This window comes from Electrophorus electricus, chromosome 2, assembly GCF_041902795.1.
Source record: "Electrophorus electricus isolate QZ-2024a chromosome 2, ASM4190279v1, whole genome shotgun sequence".
In the NCBI taxonomy this organism is placed as follows: domain Eukaryota; kingdom Metazoa; phylum Chordata; class Actinopteri; order Gymnotiformes; family Gymnotidae; genus Electrophorus; species Electrophorus electricus.
In genome coordinates this window covers 39,157,010-39,183,255 of record NC_137498.1, presented here as the reverse complement: position 1 = coordinate 39,183,255, position 26,246 = coordinate 39,157,010, and the positions used below count along the sequence as shown (strand labels likewise).

Genomic DNA, 26,246 nt, shown 5'->3' with positions numbered 1-26,246 from the left:
TTTCTGTTACCAGGACTTTGTAGTTGTATACTGTACATAATTAACCAAAGGGACCAGACACAAGAACACAATTGCTTTAGTCAAGCTTTAGGTTTCAAGATCAAAAACCCTCTCTTCAACACACATCCACAAGCACAAACATATCACACAGAGTTTGGAACAATGGAAAGTATTATATTTTGTTTCAAGGTGATCAGCAGTCAGTAAATGCTTTTGAGTGGAGGTAAAGAAATCATTCAGACTGATGTCGAGGTAGCCTACATTATGATATTACTTTAATATAAAATGAATGTGTTAAATTGATCCTTTTTCAGACTATCGTGGTCATTTTAATAACTTTTCTCCAATAAATAACACATATATGGCCTTGGGGCTGGCATGTAGACATTTTTAAAATGGCTTTTGCAGGGATAGGATGGATTGTGTAAGTGTTACCTTTTTATTTACTTGAAGTAGCATTAAATGAAGTTTGGTGCTTTAAAAGCTTTCTTCACAATGCTTCAAAATTGATTGAGAAGACATGCTAAACCATGTTAAAAATCCATACAGTTCTTACTTATCTTACTATTTTGAGAAAAATATTACTGGACACTAATGCTTCAGACTGAAAATTTATTTTCATATAAAATACACCATGAAAACAGTAGAGCACTGCTTTGTACAATGTTGCGTAAAAAAAAGAAAAAAATTGGGGTAAAATGGACCTTCTATGATGGCTTATGGGAACATGTTTATGGAAATATTGAAAAATAATTTTGACTTATGAAATTAAGGGCTATATATATATATATATATATATATATATATATATATATATATATATATATATATATATATATATATATATATATATATATTCTCCTTTAAATGTTTGAATGTCATGGAAGGAAATTTCATGTCTTTCAATGCTCATGTCCACCACACTTGTCACAACACACTCACACACAACAAACACAAACAAACATGTGCATACTTACATGCTCCCAAACACACATATTCAAAACAGGTTTCATAAAATGAAACTGACTGTAAGGCAATCGTCAGATTTTCTTGTGAGCGATAGAGTATGGAGTATATTTAAAATGCATTTAATGTAGTGGTGTTCTGGGTGCATTGTCATAGAGTGCAGTTCAGAATGTGATGAGCTGGGCAGGGGTAACAGAGCTATTGAAGAAAAACTCCACTTCAGCCAGAAGCCACAGACCGAACACCATCCAGTGAAGTCAGATATCCCACAGCTAAATGTATTAAACTCTGACTTGAACCTGGAATCAAATCTTAGACAACACACCAAATTTCACACACAGCTTCAGAAACCAAGAACAGAGTGGTTAGAAAGAGAAAACAGGTAGACATTGTTTATAAAAGAGAGGGATCAAGGAGCCCCATGACAACGCAAAGGGACCCCATGACAACCGAAAAGACAGTTTGAAAAATAATAATGTGTCACTTACCTGCTTCACTTAATGTATTTATGCTTCAAGGCAATGCTAACTATAGCGAAATGCTTTTATTTGACAAAGACTGCAACTTGAATAATACTGTCTTTTGAACATTAACATCCTATAGGCCCAAAATGGACCAAAGTGTGCAGCACTATTTCTTTCTTAACTTGTTGAGGAAATAGAAAGTAGTTTCAATCACAGTGGCAATAAAGGGTTATTTCATTTTAGTTGGAAGGGTCGACCATGTTCTCCATTACTGCAGATTACTTCCAAAGGCTAAAATGGCATGATTTTGTCTTGCAGTCTATGTCAATACAATGTGCCGGCTTCAGGGACCTTTGAGCAGATGGCTGTTGAGCCAAGTAAGAAAATGTCAGGACAAATTGTCAGCCCCAAGGTGATTATCTCTTTCTCCACGTGCAGTTAGATCAGCCTGCACTGTCTTCCTAATTGGTACAAGTTGCAATGAGAAGGAAGAAAAGATGACCTCTACAGTCTATTCTGCATGAATCCCATTTTCCGCACCATAGTCTTAGCACAAACAGATAAAGTTGGCAGGTAGAATTCAGTTTACAGATAATTAGGAAACACGAGCATTATGGTGTTGAATGAAAGACCACACAGCAACAGAAGCAGTTCAGAGTGGAGTTTTCGGCGATAAGGAAGCAGTTCTGGTTTTTCTCAGCATAGCTCTCTGTGTAGTTCATTCTCATTAGCGATGGCACACTGGTGCTTAGGGTGCAGGTGGGCTCTCAAAATCTGAAACGAAACCAACCTGTCAGGTCTCCTAAGAGCAAGTGCAGGGGAAGTGTATTGCTTAGTTATACAAAACAGAGAGCAACTGGTCTCTGACAATTGCTGTTTAATAAACCATGTATTCATTGGAGGGTTCTGAGTGCATGTCTAGGAGGATCATTTTGTGTTCAATTCACTTGACAATCTTGTGTTTCAGGTCAGTTGCTCACCCGTTGAGTGGGTAGAACAAGGTGCTATCAATACCAATGCCATGGATTTGATTCCTAGGGAGTACAAATGGTGCATACTGATAAGTTGCACTGGACAAATGCATCTGGCAATTGCTGAATATGTAAGTAAAAATTATGCTGCTCTGATTGATTTCAGTGAAGCAACATTTTGAGCACTGTCTGTCTACCTGTCTCATTCTCATTACATCTAATCCTGTCTGATTACATTTTAAGGTGATCTGGAGGACAACATTACCAAACAATGAGTTCACCACAGAGCAGAGACACTGCTGGAGAGTACTGAATCTAACTACTGAATCCATCTCAGCACAGCTGGTGGAGGCTCTGCTGTCAATGCATAGCTTAGTCTATTACAAAATCCCTTATCAAACTTCCTTTATGAATTGATTTTGTGGCAACAGATAGTTTAGGGTCACTGGCAACAGACTTTATTTCAGCCATTTTAAGGGGGTTTTAGCCACTGAATCAAGATGGAATCAATCAATAAGTACTTTAAGCAGTGTGAGGGCAGTGCTACTATGAGAAATACTGCAGTATGGCATCTTATCTATGGAAGAAAAATGGACTTTCATGGTTCATTTGAGAGTTTTCAGGTGAGCTGCAGGTTAACAGAAGAGTCAATTCTACATTTTGTTTCCCTCGGTGTTCATGAATCTTTGTTATGCATTACTCTGAGAATAATACCCAGTACGTGGTTGCTATCAATCATTTAAAAAACTTAAATATACAACACATTCACACACCAGCAGAAATAATGAAAAACCTACTTCCACAAAAACTTGACAAACAAATGAGTTCATCTTTTTCCATTCCAATCATTTAACAAAGTTATAAGCAAAAATAAGAGAAAATCTGAACAAAAAGGCAACAGAAGGAAACCCAGTGTTCAAAAGAGGTGAGAAGAGTGAATACACTAACTTTGACACTGGAAAATAATATAGAAAGGCAAGGAATGGCAAATATCAATGAAGCATTTTAAAACTCCCGTCCATACCCACCCTAAAACCTCAAACCAAAAGCAGAGAGCTTGAGTCATCCATTAGAAAGACAGGACAGAAAGGTACAAAGAAACCCTACAGTGCTGAACAGTGTGCGAAACATCAGACCAAGTGTTGGGTTGTTCTGTTTGTTTTTTGTTAGTTTTTTTTTTTTTCCTTTTTTCTCTATAAAAAAGAATGGTGCAGAAATATTATTTTGCTTTTAAATTTCCAAATCATCAAACAGGTGAAAGACAGTCCTTTCCAGAGTAAAATCAAAACATCTCAGAAACAGTTTGTTAAAAATTCTCCCCACATACTTTCCAAGCCCTGTTTCTTTAATTGAAAGTGTCCATGTGAAAATATAGGATAGAGTCTCCCCCCACCCCAACCCCGGTGTGTCCTGTCAGCAGTAAACAAGTGTATAATCCTTTAGATCCTCTTCTTGATAAGTCATGTGGGTGTGTGTAGGGGAGTGCTTCTATGTAGATGTGCACCTTTTCCTCACACTTCAGTCTGGAAGTCCCCCTCAGATGTGTCTGGGGTGTTTGCGGAGGAAGTGTCCCAGGTCTTACTGTGCAGTTCCACCCTGTCCTTCTGCCCACTGGAGCCACAGGATGGATCAGGAGCCATGTTCTTAAAGGTGTCCCAGGAATGCTGCTCCTCCATGTTGGAGTTATCCTGCACTCACACACATACACATGCAAGAAGGACAAGGAATAACCCCATTAGTTCAGATACATTTTTAAACCATTTGTGTTGCTGGTCAGTGTTATTGTTGGACAGTGACTGAGCTGACAGTCTCTGCTTAAGGCTGTTATTTCCATGTAATAGAAAAAGTACTGCAAAATGATATAATTTATTTGTAATATAACCTTAAATGTATTTGGATGCCACATATCAAGATTTGTATCCTAAAGATCACTTCCACTGACTATTAAACATTAAGTCAGTGATCAGCTAAGTATACTGTTTTATTTATTTATTTTCTGTCTCTCTATCTTAATGAACCTTGGATAATAATGGTATTGCCTGAAGTTGCCTAATGGGAGGTTATTTACACATTACAGTAGATGCAGATTTATTCAACTTCAGATACTGAAGCAGGAAAAGCAAAACAAAGACACATTTATCGCCACTGTGTTAGAACCATGACCTGTTGGCTGTCAACCATGGTCAGATATGTACATATTGAAAAGTTCTCGGAGACAACCAATGAGACCTCTCTTTTTAAAATATGGTATTAAAAACCTATATAACATACCTCAGACACCAAAACAACAACACTAAAAGCTACTGTCCAGACAGGTTTGGAGACTTACATTCTTTCCACTACTCTTCCCTTTTAGTCAGTAAAAAAAATATACAACCGAACCATCCACAATACTGTGCTCTCTATGACAGCACAGGCTTCCAGCTCATGGAAACACACCTGAACCTGTTTGATAATCGTGGTATAAACATTCTATTAAAATCTATCAGATAAAATAACCCAAATATTAAATTTCTAAGTAAAGTAATTATGTTTATTAAGTAAATGTTATTTGAGTGTGAGTAAATAAATACATATTCGAATAATGTGTTTAACAGATGGTTTCCTGCAGCCCTTATTCACTTCCTCACGCTATTTCCCAGCTGCCCTGAAAACATTGTAAATCAGTGTATATTTGAGGTGATATATTACCATATATCCGCTGTCTCTGCTGACTAAATGTCTTTCAGATTGGAAAGACTGATTACTAATGTGATGCATACCAGTCCATAAAGTTCCAACCTTGAAGTGTGTGTGAGTGTGTGCCAGTGCGTGCCAGTGCTTGCATGTATACTTTTGGGGCTTTACAAACTAGTTTTTTTTGGACTGTGAGCAAAAATTAATGTGAGGGAATGCTAAAAGGGTATAATTATAAAAACAGTACATACACAGAGGACAAAACAATACATACACAGAGGACAAACATTCCTAACCTAGAACCTATAGTGTCCATCGAAGTGATTGAAATCCAGTGACTAGTCAGTAACTAACCACCAGGGGGCGGCGGCAGCCTGATTATTATTCATCCAACGTAACAGGTTGACAGTTGGCAAAATGAATATAAAAGCATAATCTGGGAGCCAATTTGCATGTTAAATGTTGGAGAAAAAACATTTTGTAATGCAGAAGAGTCGTTAATGCAGGAGTAGAGCCCAACTTCATTCCTGAGAGAATGCTAACGTGATTCTGCTGCTTATACATTTATACACACTTATTTTCTCCTCCTTCATTCTCTCTCCTTCCCTCCCTCTCACTAGGATCCTCTTTTTCTCTCCCTCTCACTAGGATTTTCACTCTCTCTCTCGCTCTGTCTCCATCTCTCCCTGTCGGTTCTGTTCTACTTACACTCGAAGAATTCTTTTCACCTCCAGCTGATGAAATGCTCCACCGCTTTTCCCTCTGTTGTAATAAAAATGAGGGAAGGGAAAGAGAAGAAGGGGAGATGACAATCACTGCCATGTTTGTGTGAAAGTGCCACTTTTTCTGTTGTTCCACTATGACAGAAGAGTGTGTAGTCTCACTCTCTCCCACTTGCATCTCTCTTTTCTGTTAGAGAGAACCATGCAATCTACAGCACTGTGCTCACTAGGACAGTGCAACAGACATGACCATGTTCAGACATCATGTGTGTACTCTGTGGTGGAAGAAAAGGCCAGGCTAGGGTCACTGATAGTCTACACTACTGCTGGGCTGAAAAGTAGTGCGGCAGAAGTGTTGAACAGAGCGGGAGGAAGGAGCACTGGAGGACAGCAAGGTGTAAAAGCAGACTACCCCCCCATACTTTTTCTAAGAACTTGGTTTAGCACTACTACTAAATTTGAGGAATCCCACAGGCATTGTCTCAGCCCCGTCTACCTCAGCGGATGAGAAATGTGGAGGTGAAGGTTGCATCAGTGAAGACGTATGTGATCTTTGTGCTGAGGCACACGCTACATACATCCTTGCAGGAACTATTTTTAAATGTTATTCTTAACCAAGAACATCCCTTTCTCTCCTTTCACGCTCAATATCTTCCTGCATTCCGCCTACAAAATATTTGCTGCAAATTCTTATGACCTTATGCAGTGTGACACTCTCAGCAGGGGAGGCACCTACTCCTGTCTTAAAAAAAAAACAACTTTTGCGAGTGAAAGCACACTGTGAGAAAAATATGAAAACGCGAGTGTGAGGCCATCTCGTGACTTCTATAGGATCCAGATGGAGCAGAGACCATGGCTAAACCAAAGCAGAGGGTGAAGGCGCATTACCGTACAAAGTAAGCACAGATGAGAACAAAGCTGATGGTGTCAGCCACAGGTGAACACTCATTTGGGTCTTACTACTGAGACTGCAGGGTAGAGGCAAAAAGCAAGAGAGAGAAAAAGACAGAGGCAGGTCATCTGGGCCCCACCATGACGCACACCTTCTGCTCTTTGGGTGAATGGCTTTTACCTTTTCTTTGTTCGATGCCTTTGGGTCTGCTGACTGGCAACAGTCAAACTATGGCAGAGACATGCAATTTGAAACCAAATTCTGAGACACACAGAGTACACAACAGGACGCCACATTAAAAATAATATATTTTGCAGTTTAACACTGAATGAAACATAAAAGTAAGTTTTATTTAAAATGATAAAAATGTAATACATGATTAAAAAAAATCCAAGGAATGTCGATATGTCACAGAAATGAGGCATTGTTACAGATGAGTATGTATAGTGTGCTACTGCAGGACAACAGGGTCAGGAGAAGTGGCAGTGCTCTCTGGGGTCACTAAGGCAATCAGAAGGGGTCATTCCAATCCACTGTCCCTGATGATATGGCACTCCTCATATGACACAAGCAACTGGACCTAACCTAACATTCTGACAGATCATAGTCTATAAAGATCTATAAAGGCAAATGATGTATCCAAAAAAAAAAGTATCCAGAAAATGTGAAAATGGGAATGTTTATTATACCAAAGACCTTCAGTATAAAAGCCTAACTAATCACAATAATAACAGTTCTAAACTAACAGGCATTACTGCATAGCAGAATGGAGTCAATGGGGCAGCAGATTAAGTAAACAAGCCTACTCTGGGCTTCACCCAGCCTACATATTAATTGGCACAAACTCCAGCATTAGCACAGTGCACTGTGCCTGTGTATGTGTGCTTGTGGGCAAGTCAGATCCCTCATTAGGCCGGCTGATGGGGTGTCGGCTGTGTGCACAGCCAACACTGTGGCTTGCGAGAAAACACCACTTAATGGCTAATTTGGGTTAGTGAAAAAAGGCAGACACAATCAAAGTTCAAGGAGCATGAATGCAATTTTGAAACACGTTAATGAGGCAAATTATTTAATTAATGGCTTGATTATGCTAGAGACGGCTCTGACCGAGAGAAAAACAACTGTAAAGACATAATGGGAGAAAGTAAAAGGGGCAGATGGAGGAGAAAGCATTGTGTTTAGTGCAGTATAGTGTATTATTAAAAAATGCCAAAACTACGCTTTACTATAAACCTCCAGCATTTAACTCTTCTACAGGAAAAATGGTTCCCAAAACAAATGAACTGTTTGGCTCCCACTAGTCCTCCACACCAGGTTTTATAAAAATTAAATTTTCCCCGTCACTTCCTTAAATTCGATCTGGGCTTACAGTTAGCCACACAAACTTGTTCAAAGACTCAATAACACCCTGTGGTCTGCTTTTTGAGTGACACTGCAATGTTTTGCTGTGTTCCTGGAAATTACTAAGCTATTTCCTAGCAATACAATGAGTAAATAGTCTATTACTTTATTAGGTACACCTAAACTATAGCTTTATATAAAAGGCTGTCATACAGTTAATAGTCAAATGTAAGTTTCAATCTACCAATTCTGGCAAGTAGTCCTCTAGCCTGTGTATATTTGTGACAAATTTTATTGGTTTCTTGAGTGACCTGTTTTTGTCCAAAGGGAAGGTGATAGCTAGATGCTTCTTATATACATTTCTATGGAAAATGAACTAGTAAAAAACTATTAATGTGAACACTTATGAATAAATCATAAAATTATAGTCCACTATAAACATGATACTGTAAAGATGAGTTACAATAAGTCAATTTTTCAGTGAACAGAACTGACCTGACAAAGTATCTGTAGTCTACAGCTACAGAGTAGGCATAACTAATAAACTTGCAGCTTGATTTCATATTGCTGTTATGATTTTCCTGCACTGCTCCTTCCTGTCTGTTTTGACCTGCACATGTACCAATTCTGCAGAGATCCAGAGTCACCTTAATAAAGGTCTCTGCATATACAACTCACTGCCTCCAAAACACATTCTCAAATGCACACAGCTGCACCCACATAGAACAATTGGCACGGATACTCTGTGCTATTAATAGAACACTGAGATTGTGACAATTAATAATACTGCAGTCATGACTTCATTCTGACATGGACAACACATCACAAACTTTAGTTGACTAGATGTACCCATTTATGTTAAATTAGTAGTCATTGTAGAAGGTCATAAATAATTCTAAATTGCCTCAAGAAAATATTTCAGCTGTGAATGTAAATTTGCGGCATGTCACTGCTCAAGCAAACTGCAGTTCTTCCTGGGATGTTCCAAGTGTGTAGACTGATTCTATCTCCTTAAGTTTTATGACTTCACTGCTGCTGTAGAAACAACAAACAATGTTACACAAAACAGACAATCAACAAGGCAATGTTGTTGATTGTCGTGCTTGATAAATGTGTGCGAGAGAGTGAGAGCACGTGTATTGTCAAACCATGTTTCAGAAGCCAGTTTGCTGCCCTCATATGCTGCCAGCCTTTCCTGCTGCGTTCATTTGTGCTTTCTGCATTACCAAGTATAGACTGAACATAGGCTATCAGTCCTGCATCCATTCAGACATGTATGGGGTACCTTTACAAGAGCAGTCAGCCCTGCCCACATCATCACTTAGAGGTCAACTGCCTTTCAAACTGCCTCAAGTCTCTCGCACCAACACACAGGCCATTCAGAGGACACAACAGATTCAGCCACAGGCTCTGCTGAAAAAGACTGGGCAGATAATGATGGGAGAAACCTGAGCTGTAGACGAGAAGGAGAAGACTGATAAGGATGAGCTGCCACTCATCGAGGCTGAATAGAGGAGCACAGTAAAATAGCCTTGTTTCTAGCAGTGTTAGGGACCCCAGCATGCTCACTCTTACACAAAAAACTGAACTTAGGGCAATCAGACATCAGGGGAAAAGTGACTGGTATTCATTCAATTGTACAGTGCTCATCTCTACAATGGCCTACCCATGCACAAGAGTCATAACACATACACACTGGGAATTTTGAGTGATACTCCCTCGACTTCTTTAGTGTACATATTGGTTGCTTGCTGTAAACTAACAACCAAATATCTGCTTTCACAGATATCTATGATCTCATAGTGTTGTTGAAGCAGGGTCTCGACAGGAGGGTCAGTCATGTCCCTAAATCAATGTGGCATCATTTATCACATAATTTCATGAGATGTTTAAAATCAAATGCTACACTGACTTAGACATTTCTATGAGAAATGTATAAGAGCTTTCACTATAAGAGCTGAAATTAAAATCAATTGCACACACAGACATAAGGTCCAATGAAATCTCACAGCATTGAGATAGACAGCTCCACCAAAAACATGGCAAAGCAAATCCCATGCTATCATAGCATGGCCTGTGAAGCACTGCCACTGTGTTCCATTCATGTAGCCAGAAAACAAGAAGGGCAAACACCAGCAGGGGGCATCTAACTCTCAGACCTCTCTCACAAATGGTCCTGCACTATCACTGGTAGACATGCTTATGCTGGCTCTCTATGGAAATGAAGCCCATTCTTCATGTTAAAAAAGGTTTGGTTTGTTGCTGTGGGGGTGGAGGGACCTGTGAAGTAGGCTGGACCAACAGTTGGGGTCAAAGGTTGATTCTGTACTTCAGGAGACAATCAGAGTTTAGGTCACAGTGTTTCAGGTAGCTAGAGTTAAATTTGGTAAGCAGGGTTTTATGAGGTTGGGAAATCTTTGAAGGAAAGCTTGCCTCTTACATTTATAAGAATTTGGCTGTAGAGTCATGATGCAGAGATACATAATGCTCCAATGCCTCTTACAAGACAGTGTTGCCAACTATGGGTATTATCAGTAATTGATCTCATAACCATAGGTTTTAGGAATTACAGTGAGCCCTGAGATGAGGGGATCAGCTCTTTAAAGTTGAAAAATTATCTCAGACATAAGAAGGATACTTCAACAGAATTTCACTGGTTTTATACATATACAAGATTAGAAATCTTTCCTACTTTCAACCTGGTGATTTGAGGATGAGACCAAAATCACCAGCTGTCACAAGGCTTAGGCGCTGGGTTATTATAGCAATTACCAATGCATAATCTCCATTCTTCACACTTTTTCAGATGCCATTATCACTGTAATTACTGCATTGTCAGTTAACTCTGTGAGAGATTACACAATCTCCTGGATGACTCCCTGAAAGAAAGAGCTGATTACATGTCCCCCATTAAGAAGCAAAAGGCAAAGTTAATACTATTATGATTCATCGATATGATCAAAATCACTTTCCACTTCGCAGCTGAAATTCTTTGACGACTACCCTGAGGTGTACAGTCCAGGCGGTAAAGGCAGAATCAAGGTCAATAGCCTGCAATGCACCATAAGAGAGGACACATGGCCTAAATTAAATGTGAACATGTGAACATGTGGCAAGTACCACTGGAGAGCACCCTGCAGCACATGAGGCTCAAAAACAAAGAGGTGATAGCTGAGGAGGCATTTGTTCTTAAATCTTAATGATAAAAAGCCTCTGGATAGTAGAATGTGGAAGTGTGCACAGTTCCTTCCTCTGCTGTTAATAGATCATAAAAGATTCAGGAGGCCCAACAGCACAAAGAGGCATTGAACTCTTTCCAGGGATAGCCGAGTGCAGACGTCCTTGAGAGATATTCACAGGCAGGGAATTGAGTGTGATCCAAATGTTAGCACTGCATCACATAACATTAATTAAATACAGCCGAGGGGAAAGAGATATAGGAGTTGCTACACTGGAAAGGTCCCTCTGAATCAGGTCTATACAACATTTTAATGATCAATGACATGACTTGCACAGGTACAGTGGTGTGAAAAAGTGTTTGCCCCCTTCCTGATAAATTTCTTTTGCATGCTTGTCACACTTAAATGTTTCAGATCATCAAACAAATTTAAATATTAGACAAAGATAACAAATAAACACAAAATGCAGTTTTTAAAGGAAGGCATTTATTATTAAGATGAAAAAAACCAAAAAAAAAAAACCTTCATAGCCCTGTGTGAAAATGTGATGGCCCCCTAAACCTAATAACTGGATGAGCCACCCTTAGCAGCATTAACTGCAAACAAGTGTTTGCAACAACTGGCAATGAGTCTTATAGTGCTGTGGAGGAATTTTGGCCCACTCATCTTTGCAGAATTGTCGTAATTTGGCCACATTAGAAGGTTTTTGAGCATGAACCGCCTTTTTAAGGTCATGCCACAGCATCTCAATCAAATTCATGTCAGGACTTTGACTAGGCCACTCCAAAGTCTTCATTTTGTTTTTCTTAAGCCATTCAGAGGTGGATTTGCTGGTGTGTTTTGGATCATTGTCCTGCTGCCGAACCAAATTGTGCTTCAGCTTAAGGTCATGAACAGATGGCCGGACATTCTCCTTCAGGATTTTTTGGTAGACAGCAGAATTCATGGTTCCATTTACCACAGAAAATCTTCCAGGTCCTGAAGCAGCAAAACAGCCCCAGACCATTACACTACCACCTTTTCTGAAATGCTGTGTTACTTTTACGGCAGCTGTAATACACCTTCCAAAAAGTTCCACTTTTGTCTCGTCAGTCCACAGAGTATTTTCCCAAAAGTCTTGGGGATCATAATGGCTCTCATTGTGGTTCACTGGAGTCCCAAAGTGTTAGAAATGGCTTTATAACCTTTGCCAGACTGATAGATCTCAATTACTTTGTATCTTAATTGTTCCTGAATTTCTTTGGATTGCATCATGCTGTCTAGCTTTTGAGGATCTTTTGGTCTACTTCACTGTCAGGCAGGTCCTATTTAAGTGATTTCTTGATTGAGAACAGGTGTGGCGGTAATCAGGCCTGGGTGTGGCTAGAGAAATTGAACTCAGCTTTCCAAAGATGTGATAAATCACAGTAAATTTATGTTTTTACGGGGGACATTTTTCACACAGGGCCATCTAGGTTTGGATTTTTTGTTTCCCTTAATAATAAAAACCTTCATTTAAAAACTGCATTTTGTGTTTACTTGTGTTATCTTTGTCTAATATTCAAATTTGTTTGATGATCTGAAACAAGTGTGACAAACATGCAAAAAATAAGATATCAGGAAGGGGGCAAACACTTTTTTCACACCACTGTATATAACACGCTATGATCTTTACCAAGCAGTGAACACTTGACAGATTTTTATTTCACACCCTTCATAATCCAGAGCAATTTAGAAGATGTAGATATACTTTCAACATAACTTTTAATGACAGTTAGAAACTTATCTTCATGGGTGTGCAAACGCATGCAACACAAATGAAGTAGCACATAGCAAGGTGCTGCTGTTTTGTTTTTTGTGGAAATGACATTACTTTGATATGGTCCACAAGAATAAAGACATCTTATTTTATAAATTGATTGACTCCATCTACAGGTGCAAAGAAAATGTAACCTGAAAATGCACACGATTTACCATGTCATGATTGTGAAACAATCATAGTTCTGATATTATATGGGAGTAGATGGATATGATTACAAATATTTACAGATATACTATGTTCTAGGATAGACATTACCTATTTAATTGTAGGTCGAATGCAATACAAGAGTCATAACTGGCACCACTTTTAACTTATAACTTTAACTTATCTATAAAGAAGGGCTAAGGTAGGTGAAATCCTAACAGTATTCCAACTTGATGTCCCATAGCATTTGAAAGCTCAAACTTACTTTTCACTTCTAAGTTTCTCTACAAAATAGCACAGCTATATATGAAACTAAAATATATGAGACAAGTGACATTACTACCAAAGAAGATACTTATCAATCTTCACACCCAACCCTTTTGTGCACAGTGTGCACATGGATGCACCTACACTTATATAAACAATAATACACTAAGTGCTTTTCCATACTTTAATGACATGCAGCAGTGTTAAGTCATTGTGCTTGCCTGAGGAAGACAGGGCTTTTACTATACAAAATTAAAATAGACTTTAGGGTACTGTATGTCAATCATTAGTCAATCAATCTCCATCATTTTTTCCATGTAGATCTAAGGCAGATTACATTTTTAAATATCATACATCAAGTGAATATGACATTTTCTGTATTTAATATATGGCTTAATATATGGTTTAACTCAATCATTCAATAGTCCAAATTAAGACTAACATTATAATTTGAGATTTTTTTCAGTCCTGCATGGTGATGTTGGGTAAGTGCCACTAAAACTGTATTAAGGCTTTAACTTAGAGAGGCAATGTAGAGGGGCAGAGGGGCCAGGTACCCCCATCACCCCCAAGGGCTCAAAGTTTAGAGTCTTACCTTGAATGTGGAAATGGCAGGATCCCTGTTATACCTATCTATGGTGTGGAACTTGGTGGAGTGGTTGAGTTCATGGTAGAGCTCTGAGTGTCTTTTTCGAGTGTGCATCACTTTCTGGAAGGAAGGTAAAGAAAAAAAGGAAAACAAAATAACAACAAAAATAAACAGAATAAAAGGGAGGGGAGCAGAGGAGTGCTAGAGAGACATACTGGGTGGCCAGAACAGAAGGGGAGTGGGGTGGCTAGCAGATCTGCCACCCATTATAAGATCCCTATGGGGTTTTTGAGTCTCTGCAACATTGGCAGATTAAATGGCGATGGAAGCAGGGACACAGCAGGATCTCTCTGGTCAGCGGCATTCTCTGCAGGGGGTCAATTAATCCCCCACGCCCTCATTTAATTGGAGGTGGTTTGGCACTCAGGCAGTCCAATAGACACAGCTGCCTCCTGAGCAAGGCAGACCCCAAGCTCACTGTGACCCAGGCCAACTCTCACTGTGACTACCAAGTCCAATTAAGCCTGCCACTGTACAAACACCAAGCCATCACACTGGTCACTTGTCACTGGGTATCATGACAGCCATCCTGGCATGTGTGCTATGTGGCAATAGTTTACTGAGCAGTGAGAGGCAGCTATTTTGATTATGGAGACAGCAATAACCATGCAGCGCTGACCAGGATGGAAGAACTTATGAAGCTCTATAAACAATTGGGTCTGTTAGTAACATACCTTCACCTGAGATGCCTCCATACTGGAAAGCAAATCTCCAGTTAATGGTTCCAGAAAATCTGGGCTTGAAGATCTGGCTTTAGAGTCGTACAATTAATGCAGGGAAGTCTGCGGGCCATAAAAGTGCTACACTGACTGGAGGTTTGCTTAATTCCAGAGTGTGGTCATACACATTCTCTCCCACTCATCACACACTGACCCAATCCACAATCACAACACTCACAGTGTTTCTGCAGCCTCAGTGTTGTGACGCTTTCACAGCTCGGGCATGTGGCATCCTCTTTAACCTCCTTCAAGCATTAGCAGTTTGCTGCCACATGGAGGGATTTTCTGAGGCTCTCTGGTATCACGTGATCCAGGAAGGAGTTTAGAAATCAAGGCTGACGAAACACTGAACAACTCTACCATGAATTGGATGACTACTGATCTGAATGTCAAATGCAAGGGATACAAGCACCAAAGCGGCAATGTCATTAGGTCTTCTGGTGTCAATCAAACCCCTAACAGCACACAGAAGCACAAACATTGGGCCAGGGACAGAGGTGGGTGGGCTCTTACCTCAAAGTCCAGCTCAGAGTACCGTACTCTTTTCCTCTGGGGGAGTTGGGAGTGGAGAAAACACATGATCAATCACAGTAGTACATCATCAAAAAACCTCTAAAAATGCCCACTCAACCTGCACAGGGCACACCACATATTGACATTGGGTATGTGTACTGAATTTGGGGGAAATGCTGCTTCACTTTGTTGAACACTCTATAGTGGTTATGCCTTGAGGAGCCAAGATGAACTCATACACTACAAAACCCAACAGTAAGACAAACAAGTGATGTAAGCACTGTAAAGCTACAAAATCCTACAATGTTGGGGTTGTATTTTTGGGCAAATCAGTGTCTGAGAAATTTCCAAACCTGATGACCAATACATTTGTCTGCCAAAACTAAACTAAATGCTTTACTTTACTTTTCTGTACACCAGTGCTGGTATATTAACATTTAAGATGCACAACATCCATAAATAATTGAGAAGCTTGCTGAGTAGATACCCCACAAAAGCCACAAATTCTCAAATACAGACAATTCATTCAAGTTACATCAGTAAATTAGGAGAACGCTGAAGGATCAAGGCAACTGATGTCCATAAATCATCTCTCTAAATCCTACAACTGACTTAACGTGAATTTTCTTTTAAAACATTTGCTCACTGTTCATGAATATTGTAAGATGTTGAACAGGAGCCAGACCTGGATTATGTTTGGAATGTAATCATATACACAAGTATGTTTATCTTAGATAAACTAGAGAATGAATTGCTGCAGCTGTTCAAACACACTTATCTTAGAGACAGAAGACACCACCTATGTAGACACAGAGCTCAACATGGGCCTTTGTTTGCAACTGTCAACACAAATCTTGTATTTCAAATATTACAAGAGTTTTAATGTGGGCTGAGGCATTGAGGCAAAAAAAGGGAAAAAAAAAATTCTCTCCCATGAGAAGAATTAAAGTTGTGGAAGAAACTGTAGAAGAGATCTTTGAATTAGTCACAGGAAAACAAAAAACAACAACAAAAAAACCCATACCAGTTATGACAGCACAATGTTAACAAATTTATCCAATCAGCTGGAAGCAATGAATTGCTTTGAATGTGAGGCTCTATTATTTTCAAGATGAGATGACTGGAGTGATTTGTAGATTACTGAACATAAACAAAAGTCACATCTACGTGCACAACCACATAGTATGATTTCAGAAACCAACTTGCTCTGCCTCAACTTGATTTCAGCAAACCTATTTACAGGCATCAGTCTCATAACTGCACTATGTGTAAATAAACTTTATTAAAAATTGAAAATGTGGTCCAAAAGGTGTTGAATAGTATTGTGCACATGGTCTTAAAAGTGTTCTTTAGTTGTTTCTCCAAGCTCTTAGATGAGTTATGTTATTTTATCTGTTACCAGATTTTCAGAATGTTGGTGCACCATGGTATTCAGGTAATTTTAGTTGGATTTATACATTAAATGCACACTTCATGTCAATAGAAGAGAAACTGTCTACTAAAGTGGAATTCACAACATAGAAGGTTATATGCTAACTTTCTACATTGCTAAATGTTGCCTGCTATTGGGCTTCCTGTGAATCTTGTCAGTCTACTTAACTGTATCTGTGCAGGCCACTTGGAGCTTTCCACACCACCACTTGGACTCTGCCATCAATGAGTTGGGAGTAGGGCATTTTCATTTACATCAGCTGAACACAGCTGCCACTGTTACTTGTTGTGCTGAGTGCTGAACTGGGGTCTGGAGGGTGGGTGGTAAGGTAGGAAATTTTGAGGATGTGACAGGGAGGCAGATCACTCGACAATCTGCCTCTATATTTCACCATTGAGGGATGTCACAACATCATCATTTAGTTCCTTCTAAGATCTAGTGCTCTGCTTTTCCTCTGCACAGTAACACCACACTTGTGGGTGATCTGTAAGCAGCCAAAAATGATGACTCAAGAGGAGGAAATTAGCAAGGGAATTGGTTGGGAGGTTGATATATGTTTAAAATTGATTTTTAAATTCTGCTTTAAACATGTTGATTTAAACTGAATTTTTATTGCTCCAGATACTAATAACTTCAGATGTTTCATCAAAAAACACTACCTAAGTTACTTTACACAAATTAACTATTTGCTCTTAAAACTTCGAGTACATGACACTAATGTAAATGTCAGGCAGGCAGATAGCATTCATACACTCAGCATGACACACATATATTTTGCCTCCTGCATCCTGCAGTAACTGTGTTTGAGATGCTCCTTAATTATATGCACTGCCTCTAATGACTTGGGGCATGTGAAGAAGAAAAGAGTGAGAAAGAAGAAATCTAACTGTTTTCTCATTAACCTAATGAGTTTAAGAACTGCCTTGTGAAAGAAACCAATGCCACCAGCTATCCAGTAATATGAACTGTGTATGTGTGTGTGTGTGTATATGTGTGTTTATGTATGTATGTATGAGTGGGAGAGAGACTCTGAGTGTGTGAAGGAGCACAAGATCTCCAGGGCATCTCCTTTGGCTTTGTTTCTCCATCTGCTGTCCATCTCAGTGTGGCTGTAGTGTAATTATAGACAGACAGATGTTCGCATATGCGCACACAAACAAGCTCATGCAAATGCACACACGCGCACACACACACAAAACTAATGTCCACGCAGACGGTGTGTTTTGTAAGACCATGCTGACATGAATTTGGGAAATAAGATACACCTTAAATACTTAGGACATTTATGTAGGAGAGTTGCTAGGAGATAAGTATGTGTGGGAATTCAGACAGTAGAGATGACAGATACTCATCTATCCCCTGCATTAAAGAAATAGATGACAGAAAATTTCCATTAGTTACAAAACTTAGGTGACCATGAATTAACAACACATCTCATTCTGAGCTGATAATGATCACAGACACTGAAAACATTTAGAGATTTATGAATATGAAGGCACCAAGTGTGTGTGTGTTGTATGTGTGAGCATGTGTGTGTACTAGGTGTATATACCAGTATTTTCATTAAGTTAATCACGTCAAAGATTATTTGATATAGACATGCATGTAGATTCACAAAATAGTGTGGGTTCATCAAGAGCACAGCTATTACTACCCCATCACTGTTGTTTTTTCATTGAAAATAATGGGTTACTACATGCCCACTGTCCTGTTGACATGCTCCTGTCAGTGCCTCCATATCAACCATTTGCCACCTCAGTCTCTTCAAGCCAGCAGAAATGCAGGGAGATTATCATAGAACAGACCTGCTGGTTGGACAAAGTACTATGTCTAAGGCAGCAGGGAGTTGTAGCAGTGCCACACCCGTACTGTCTGCTTCTACTTACTTCCAGGGAGCCAGCAGAGAGGCTGGTGTTGGTGTTGGTGCTGCCAAGGTTGCGAGGCAGGGTCCTGGTGCGCTCCGCTGTGCTTGAGGCGAGGATCTGCCTGATGCATGGCCGGCCTGGCTTCGTCTGCTGGCTGTGGGCACTGGCGAGAGCTGGCAGCTGCTTGAGTGTACCATAGGAACAACTCAGGCCTGCACCTACATGATCCACAGTGGGGAAGTCCACGGGGTAGGGCTCGCTCTCGCCCGGGTGCAGCGTCATGGGTGAGGGGGGTGGGGGGAAGGGAGGGTCTTCTACTGTGATGTTGCGAGGCTTGCCCTCATCCTTGGTCGTGGGAGGGGGCTTGAGGCTGACTGTCCGCCGGGGGAGTACCATATAATCCCCTTCCCCTCCACCACTGCACCCACCCCCGGCTGGATCTGGGGTGGAAGGCGATGGACGGGTCCAGCTCAGGCTACTCTCTGTGCACAAATAGACAGGTCCAGAGCGCTGGCGCTGCCCCTGCTGCTCCACGTTGACTTCCTTTTTCAGGGGCTGATCACTGAGCTCATTCAGGGTACTCAGCGGGGGCACTTGTACCAGGAGGTTGGCTGGGGGAATGTTCCCAGGTAGGCTGCTGAAGTTAACCCCCTCCTGGTGGGAAGTGAGTTTGGGGTCGTCCTCGTCGTCCAGAGAAATGCGCGACAGGGTACCAGTGATGGTGGCTGGGTTACAGGTGTTCACCTCCTTAAAGATGACTGAGGGAGGGAGAGGAGAAGGAGGAGAAAGAGACAGGGAGAGCAAGAGAGGAAGGCAAAAGGAGGAGAAAGGGAGGGAAGGGAAGAGAGAAAGAGAGGGAGGAAGAGAGAGAGGGGAACAGAAAGAGGCAGAGAGATAGGGGAACAGTACAGATAGAGACAGGGAGTGGGAGGGAGAAAAAGAGAAGGCAAGACAGGAAAAGAGGGCAAGAGATTGGGGAAGACAGAGGGATATAGAGGAGAAAGAAAGCAAGAGAAGGTAGGAAGAGAAGAGACAGAAGCAGAGGTCGAGTGCACAAGACCAGATAGACAGGAAGAGGGACAGAGGGGCCAAGAATGGAAATGACCAGCGAGGGAGGAAGGTCACAGCAGAGAGATGGAACAGATGGAACAAGAGCACATGGGCAGGTGGCAGCAGAAAGACAGACAGACACCCAGACAGCACGCCGTGGAAGTGTCCCAAGGCCCACAGCAACAAATGACCAACAAAAAGGCCCAGATGTATAGGAAAAGCAGAAAAGATCAGAGGGTGGTCATTCATGTTGTGGATGTTGCCAGTTTGTAGTGCCAGGTTTGAAGTGTGGGGAGAGAGAGAGAGAAAAAGGCACAGATGAGAGGAGAGAGAAAGGAGAATGAGCTCGATTACAGAGCCTAGGAATGAGTGCAATGGAATCGAGGTCAGAGGTCAAAGGTTGCAAAGTGCAGCAAGGATAACAGGACATGGGTGTTTTAGCAAGGCTGAAGGATTTTGGTGTTAAGTTGTAGCATGCAGATTTGAAGGGAAGAAACAGAAGGGAGCTTGAGGTGCTGGCAAAGAAGGAGGGGAACGGAAGCCATAGGCATGCACAGGAAAGAGTCCACTCCACTCGCAAGAGGAGAGGACTGCTCAACAGAGCCTGCAGCATACATCTAACCATGTCAAAGAGCACGCATCGCTCTAGGAGATCTGCACTATCTTACAGTTCTTGCTCAGTCAGTCGCAAGAACTGGTCAAAGATGGACGTTTCAGTTAGCAATCAAGTTTGGTACATTGTCCACACAGCTAAATTCAAATGTGTTTTTAAAAAAACTGGTTTTAAACATAACAATGAATTTAGGTTAAAAACAAAAAAGACACCTAATGATTAGTATATTGTTACTGACTTAAAAACAATGAATAAAATCTCTAAATACACTGCACTTGGTTAGTTTTCTCTAACAGAAGAAATGTTTAATTTTGTTGTGTACTCAAGCTGTTACTAACGGGTTTGTAGGCAGTATTCCAGTAAATATGCTGAAGCCATGTTTTAGCATATTGTTATTTTATCATTATCCTGTTATACATCATTTATGTGCGAAAGGTTGTTCCTATATTGGTGATCACTGGGTATTTCCTATTTTATAGGACATCCTATTTTAATAATTATAATAATTCACCTTCTCGTTGTCAGTTTATACATATTAATGTCATTAACTTATTTTTAAAAGATAATTCAAAGCTAGTTTTACTATGCTCAGTTCTGTGAGTCACTGTGATCTGGCCACCATTTATTATTTTTGCTCTTAATTAAATCAGTACTGCTTTATGATAATAGACAGCTCATAAGGCTGAGGCACTGAGCTTTGGCTAGATGACCCAATCATTTACTGTGTGCATGAGACATATGTTACTGGGTTTACATTAATTTGCACCAATATTTATGTTGGCTGAAAGAAGTGAACCTGAAAATAAAGTGATATGACTGCAAAAGGATAAAGCGTACAGGTCCAGAAATGTAGGTATCTGTCACTTTGCTTTATATTTGTCTTTTAGTCTCTGGTCAGAAGTGCTTGAGTATGCAGCAAAAATGACATTTCAACTTCATTGTTCCAGTACTTTTGGAGGACAGAGCGAAAAATGACCCAGTATGCTAAAAAGGGGAAGGGGGCTGTAAGTAAAATGTCATGCTAGCTTTTTACAAGGCACCATTTGATGCCAAATAAAAGTTGTACTCTTGCTGAACTGAAAGGCAAGGAGAAAAGGCTTTGGCTTAGACAGAGACTTACATGGATGTCCTCTCTCTGTAAGAGTAGGAGAGATAATGATGAGCAGTGTTAACTTTACATTACTCAGAACATCACCACAACCACAGTGTTAGAATCAGGTAAACATGAAAGACCAGATGAAACAGAAAAGGACTGGTCAGAGGAAGTGATAGAAAGCCAGCAAGAAAAAAAGAAGGAACAGTGACAGAGGAAAGAGAGAAGGCTCGGCAGAGATACAGACAGATACTTACCTGTTTGGCATGCTAGGTCCACATCTTTCTCAAAGTCAGTCTGTTTGGGAGAGTGGCAGGGAAGAGAACAAATGAATCCAGCTATATATGAGTAGTTTTGAACCCAAGCAGGTACTGCACAGAGGAAGTGTGTAAATGGACTGTGTGCAGGGTGATATGTTTGGATGTGGCAGTTAGTTGTGTGAGGGATGAGGGGTGAGTGGGTGGCAAGAAGGCAGATGTAGGTGGGTGGGAGAATTTACTACCTGACCGAGGAAGGATATACTTGAAAAAAAAAAAAAGTCATGTTAGTTGCCATTGTGTAGTCATAGAAAATGAAAAACTCAAAACCAAAGAGTGGAAAAAAAAAACCTGCTTTAGCAGTAGGCAGCACTGTGTTTCAAGTTTTTCAATATCTGACCTGGATAGGTGGAGGTTATGCTTACTAAAGAAGTGCCAGAGCTTGATATGGCTGGGCCTCCAAAGCTCCTCACTGTCCCTGCCCACTATAGGTCCTCTCACAGGGGCTGACACAGGCCTTTAAGTAGGCCATTAAACTGGGGGAGCACATTATTATTTTTACAGCACACCTTCTAAAGTGTTCTTGTTTGGGTAAGAAAGAGTGACTGACAGATTGGGTGGGCAAAAGAGAGGGGGGGAGGGAGGGGTGATTAAAACAGTATATTCAAGCACTTAACAAGCATTCCCTGAAACAAAGCTGCACTTGTGTAACACTATGCTAAATGAACTTGAAGTAAAACCTGCTGACAGCAAGCTACTTATCTAATTAGCCATCTAATACATTCACACTATGTTGTCAATTACACTCTACACTTCCCAACACTGCCACTACAGCACACAGACACAGCAGGAGTTCTGCTCCTGAGTAAACGACATGCGGCTGCCTGACTGTGTTCCAGGCCTGTGGGGGAATGGCTGGGGTTGTGCTTGGGAGGATGGGCACGCTTTGCGTTCTGCCCATGCTTGCTGCTTGGCAGAAGAAGGTGGGCATAGGGGCATGACGATTGGGTATGGGGCAGGGCTCGGGGGCACGCCTGGCTGCGTGCTGGAGAACATCTGAAGGAATCATGGTAACTCTATGCACGCAGAATGGCATGAGCCCCTCTCTGCCAGCGCAGCGAAGACAGGGAGGAAGAGAGAGAGACAGAGTGAGTGGACAAGTGTAACAGGGAGAGAAGGGAAGGGAAGAGAAAAGAAGTGAAGGGGAAAAAAGAGAAAAGGGTGGTTCCCTTTCCTGCTCTAAACCAAGGCTGTCACACTCTGTTGGGCCCTGTTGTTACAGTGGGTACACTTTTAAAGAATTGTTTAATGGATGTGTGAGAAAATTATAAATGATAAATTATACCAATTATAAATAATAACTTTTCATTTATTTGTTATTATTTTTAATGTGTTAATCTTACTAAAGATGCAATCTATTCTTCGCATAGGTAAAATGTGAGCAGAGGTAAATTGTGCATCACACTTCGAATCTTTTAATGCACATTTTCATTTTTATTGATAAAACTATCGATTGAAAAAGTGGTAGTGTAGGCATTTAAAGCAATATTCCAGTGTTAAGCCTCAAGAAACATATTTTCTTTAGTATGCAGATGTAATTTCAAATGGTTTTCCAGTGTTTATTTGCATAATGCTTGGTTTTAGAATGACAAGAAATCAAAAATAAGCTCTTATAGACTTTCATGGGCAAGATCGCAAAATGCTTTTAGAAATGCAAATACCATTAATGTAGCAATGTTCCTGCTGGGCTATTATTTTCATTTTTTAGTGAGACAACAAATAACAGAATGCATGTACACTTTATAATTTACCTGGACTGACTGTACTTCTCTACGCTTGACTGGATCCTAGGTTAGTCATGCATTTCTGCAGGGTATCGCATATTATTCTCTGTAACTTGCTTTGAGCATTCAGCCTGCACCTGCAGAAACTTCATTGGTTTAAATAAATACAGACTAATATTATATTTATGGGTACATTTTATATTAAACTACTTATTAATAATTTACAAATGAACAAACATTGTGCAGTGTGCAATTTTATGAGAGGTTGTATACTGCTCAAATATATATTCTTCATATATACACTGCTCCAAAAAAATTAAGTGACCACTTAAATCACACACCGGATCTTGATGAACAAAAAATCTTTACTGATATAAATTGTGTACTTTATTGAGAATAGTCAGTGGAAACAAAAATCATCAGCCCAATGAGGGCTAGAGTCAAAATCACAGCAAAAATCAAAGTAAAAAAATTGAAATCACACGGTGATCCAATTTGTGTGAATTTCATTATGGCAACTCATAATGTGCCTCAGTATTGCATAAGGTCCCATGTGCCTGTATGCACTCTTGGCAAAGCCTGGGCATGCTCCTGATGAGATGGTGGATGGTGTCCTGGGGGCTCTCCTCCCAGACCTGGATCAAGACATCAGTGAGCTCCTGGACAGTCTCTGGCATTACTTGGTGGTGTCAGATGCACTGATACATAATGTCCCAGAGGTTCTCAATTGGATTCAGGTTTGATAAACATGAGGGCCAGTCAATGGCATCAATGCCTTCGTCATCCAGGTACTAACTACACACTCTGGCCACATGAGGCCAGGCATTATCCTGCACCAGGAGGATCCCAGGTCCCATTGCACAAGCATAAGGTCTGACAATGACCCTGAGGATTTCATCCTGGTACTTAACAGTAGTCTGGGGACCGTTGGCTATAACCTGGAGGTTTGGGTGACTCTTGAAAGATATGCCTCTCTAGACCATCACAGAGCCATGGCAAAATATGCCATGCTGGATGATGAGGCAGGCAGAATAACGTTCACCATGAAGTTTCCAGACGTTCATGTCTGTCATATGTGCTCAGTGTGAACCTGTTCTCATCTGGGAAAACATCAGGGAGCTGATGGCGGACCTGCCAATTCTAGTGTTGTCTGGTAAAAGCTGCACAGTGCTGGGCTGTCCACATTTCCTCATGTTATCACCGGTGCCCTGGTATCTCCTCCATGCTCTTGAGACTTTGCTAGGAGACACAGCACGTCTTCTACTGAGGGCATGTATGGACGTGCCATGCTACCTGTGCAACCTGAATTGGATGCAGGTACTGCCTCATGCTACCAGTAGTGACAAGGGTACCAGCAAAACACACTACTACAGTACTGTAGATAAGAGTCAGTCAGCGAGGATGAGGAAAGAGTAATTGTCTGTGGTCACCAACTGCAAACCTATTCCTTTTTTGGGGATTGTCTTGCTGTTGCCTCACCGTGGCACCTGTTGTCACTTTCATTTGTACCAAAGCGGCTGAAATTGATTCACAATCAGGTATGCTTCCTAATTGGACAAACTGATATACCTCAAGTTTAAGTGAATTGATGTAATTCTGGGATGATTAAGTGTTCCCTTTTTTTGAGCAGTGTATATGGCTTAATATACTTAATCACTTAAAGCTAACATAAAGGCTAACAGCTCATGGCATTGTGATGCACGTCAGACAGTAGTCCTCACTTAGTTCTGTGTGACATGAAGTGGGATGAGATGCTATTCACCATGATCTGCACCTGGCCATTTTTGCAGGAATCTGGAGAGTTCTCACTGTCATCCTTACATCCACCCATCCTACAGCGTACTGCATCCTGTACCTGAGTGAGAGAGAGAAAGAGAGAGAGAAAGAGAGGGTCACATACCAGTGTATACTTTGTTTTCAAAAAAATAATGTAAGGAAAATAACCATACAGGTTGTATTAAAGATATTGCAAACTCATACAATAACACAATATTTCCCATTGTAATGTGTGCACAAATGACCAGGGGGATATAGGGGTGGGGTAATATGTCATCTGCAGTTATATTGCTATAATGATGTGATATGTCCTCTGCAGTTATGCTGCTTCATCCTCAGGTGTATACAGAATTTAGCAATGTGCAAAACACTGGTCAACACGAGAGTGCAGATAAGCTCTCCTCAGATCTTAATGTCTTAATGATAATCCATGCAGAAACAGGCTACAGGGACCTACTAAATAGTGAAATAGTGAGAAATTACAGCATTATGTTGCCTTTTTTGCTGATATGCAGGCGGGATTGCTCTTTGTGTCCTCCACACAACCTACAAACCTCTATCTACACTCCAAGGTAAATCTGCCTAATTATGTCTAATCAGAATATTTTTATTATCCATTGTTTATATACTCTGTATTCATTTAACAACTTGTCTTACGTCATCTTGGACATTGTAGTAGAACATTCAGTTGTATCTGGAACCCAAATAATGAGGCTGAAGAAAATGACATGGAATGGAATAAGAAAGGCTTTCCACAACCCTGTTTACTGCTATCACAAAATTACTACTGGTAATAAGATTCTTTAAGACATAGGCATACCTGTCTTGCCTAGGATAACATATCTCACTTTAATCTAGTTGAGATAAAAATCAAGGGAATGTAGATAGATTTTTAATAAAACTTTGACAGGAGTTAGTACTCCTGAATGACTAACATTGCACACATCATGCTTAGGAAGACTTTACCTAGGAGAACTAAGGACACACTATCCATTAATGACAGAGGGCTAGCTATAGGATGCTCCCCTGACAACTGAGTAACCCTAGTAACAGGTTTCCATTCCATTTGCAT

General features: G+C 40.5%; 1 protein-coding gene across 22 annotated transcripts in view; it reads right to left on the bottom strand.

The window, feature by feature from the left end:
• Window positions 1–598: 598 nt before the first annotated feature.
• adgrb2 (adhesion G protein-coupled receptor B2) overlaps window positions 599–26,246 on the bottom strand; it is a 188,123-nt gene continuing 162,475 nt past the window's right edge. For 5 of the 22 annotated variants that reach the window (XM_035529184.2, XM_035529188.2, XM_035529190.2 and 2 more), the window contains 9 exons: window positions 25,161–25,253; window positions 21,615–21,654; window positions 21,385–21,399; window positions 18,623–19,359; window positions 15,305–15,340; window positions 14,019–14,132; window positions 6,872–6,919; window positions 5,786–5,839; window positions 599–4,089 (listed from right to left, as the gene is read on the bottom strand). In XM_035529184.2, the coding sequence (XP_035385077.1) occupies window positions 3,913–4,089; window positions 5,786–5,839; window positions 6,872–6,919; window positions 14,019–14,132; window positions 15,305–15,340; window positions 18,623–19,359; window positions 21,385–21,399; window positions 21,615–21,654; window positions 25,161–25,253 (1,314 nt within the window). In that variant the 3' untranslated portion in view covers window positions 599–3,912. The other 17 variants (XM_035529192.2, XM_081702948.1, XM_081702950.1 and 14 more) reach the window with 11 other exon arrangements.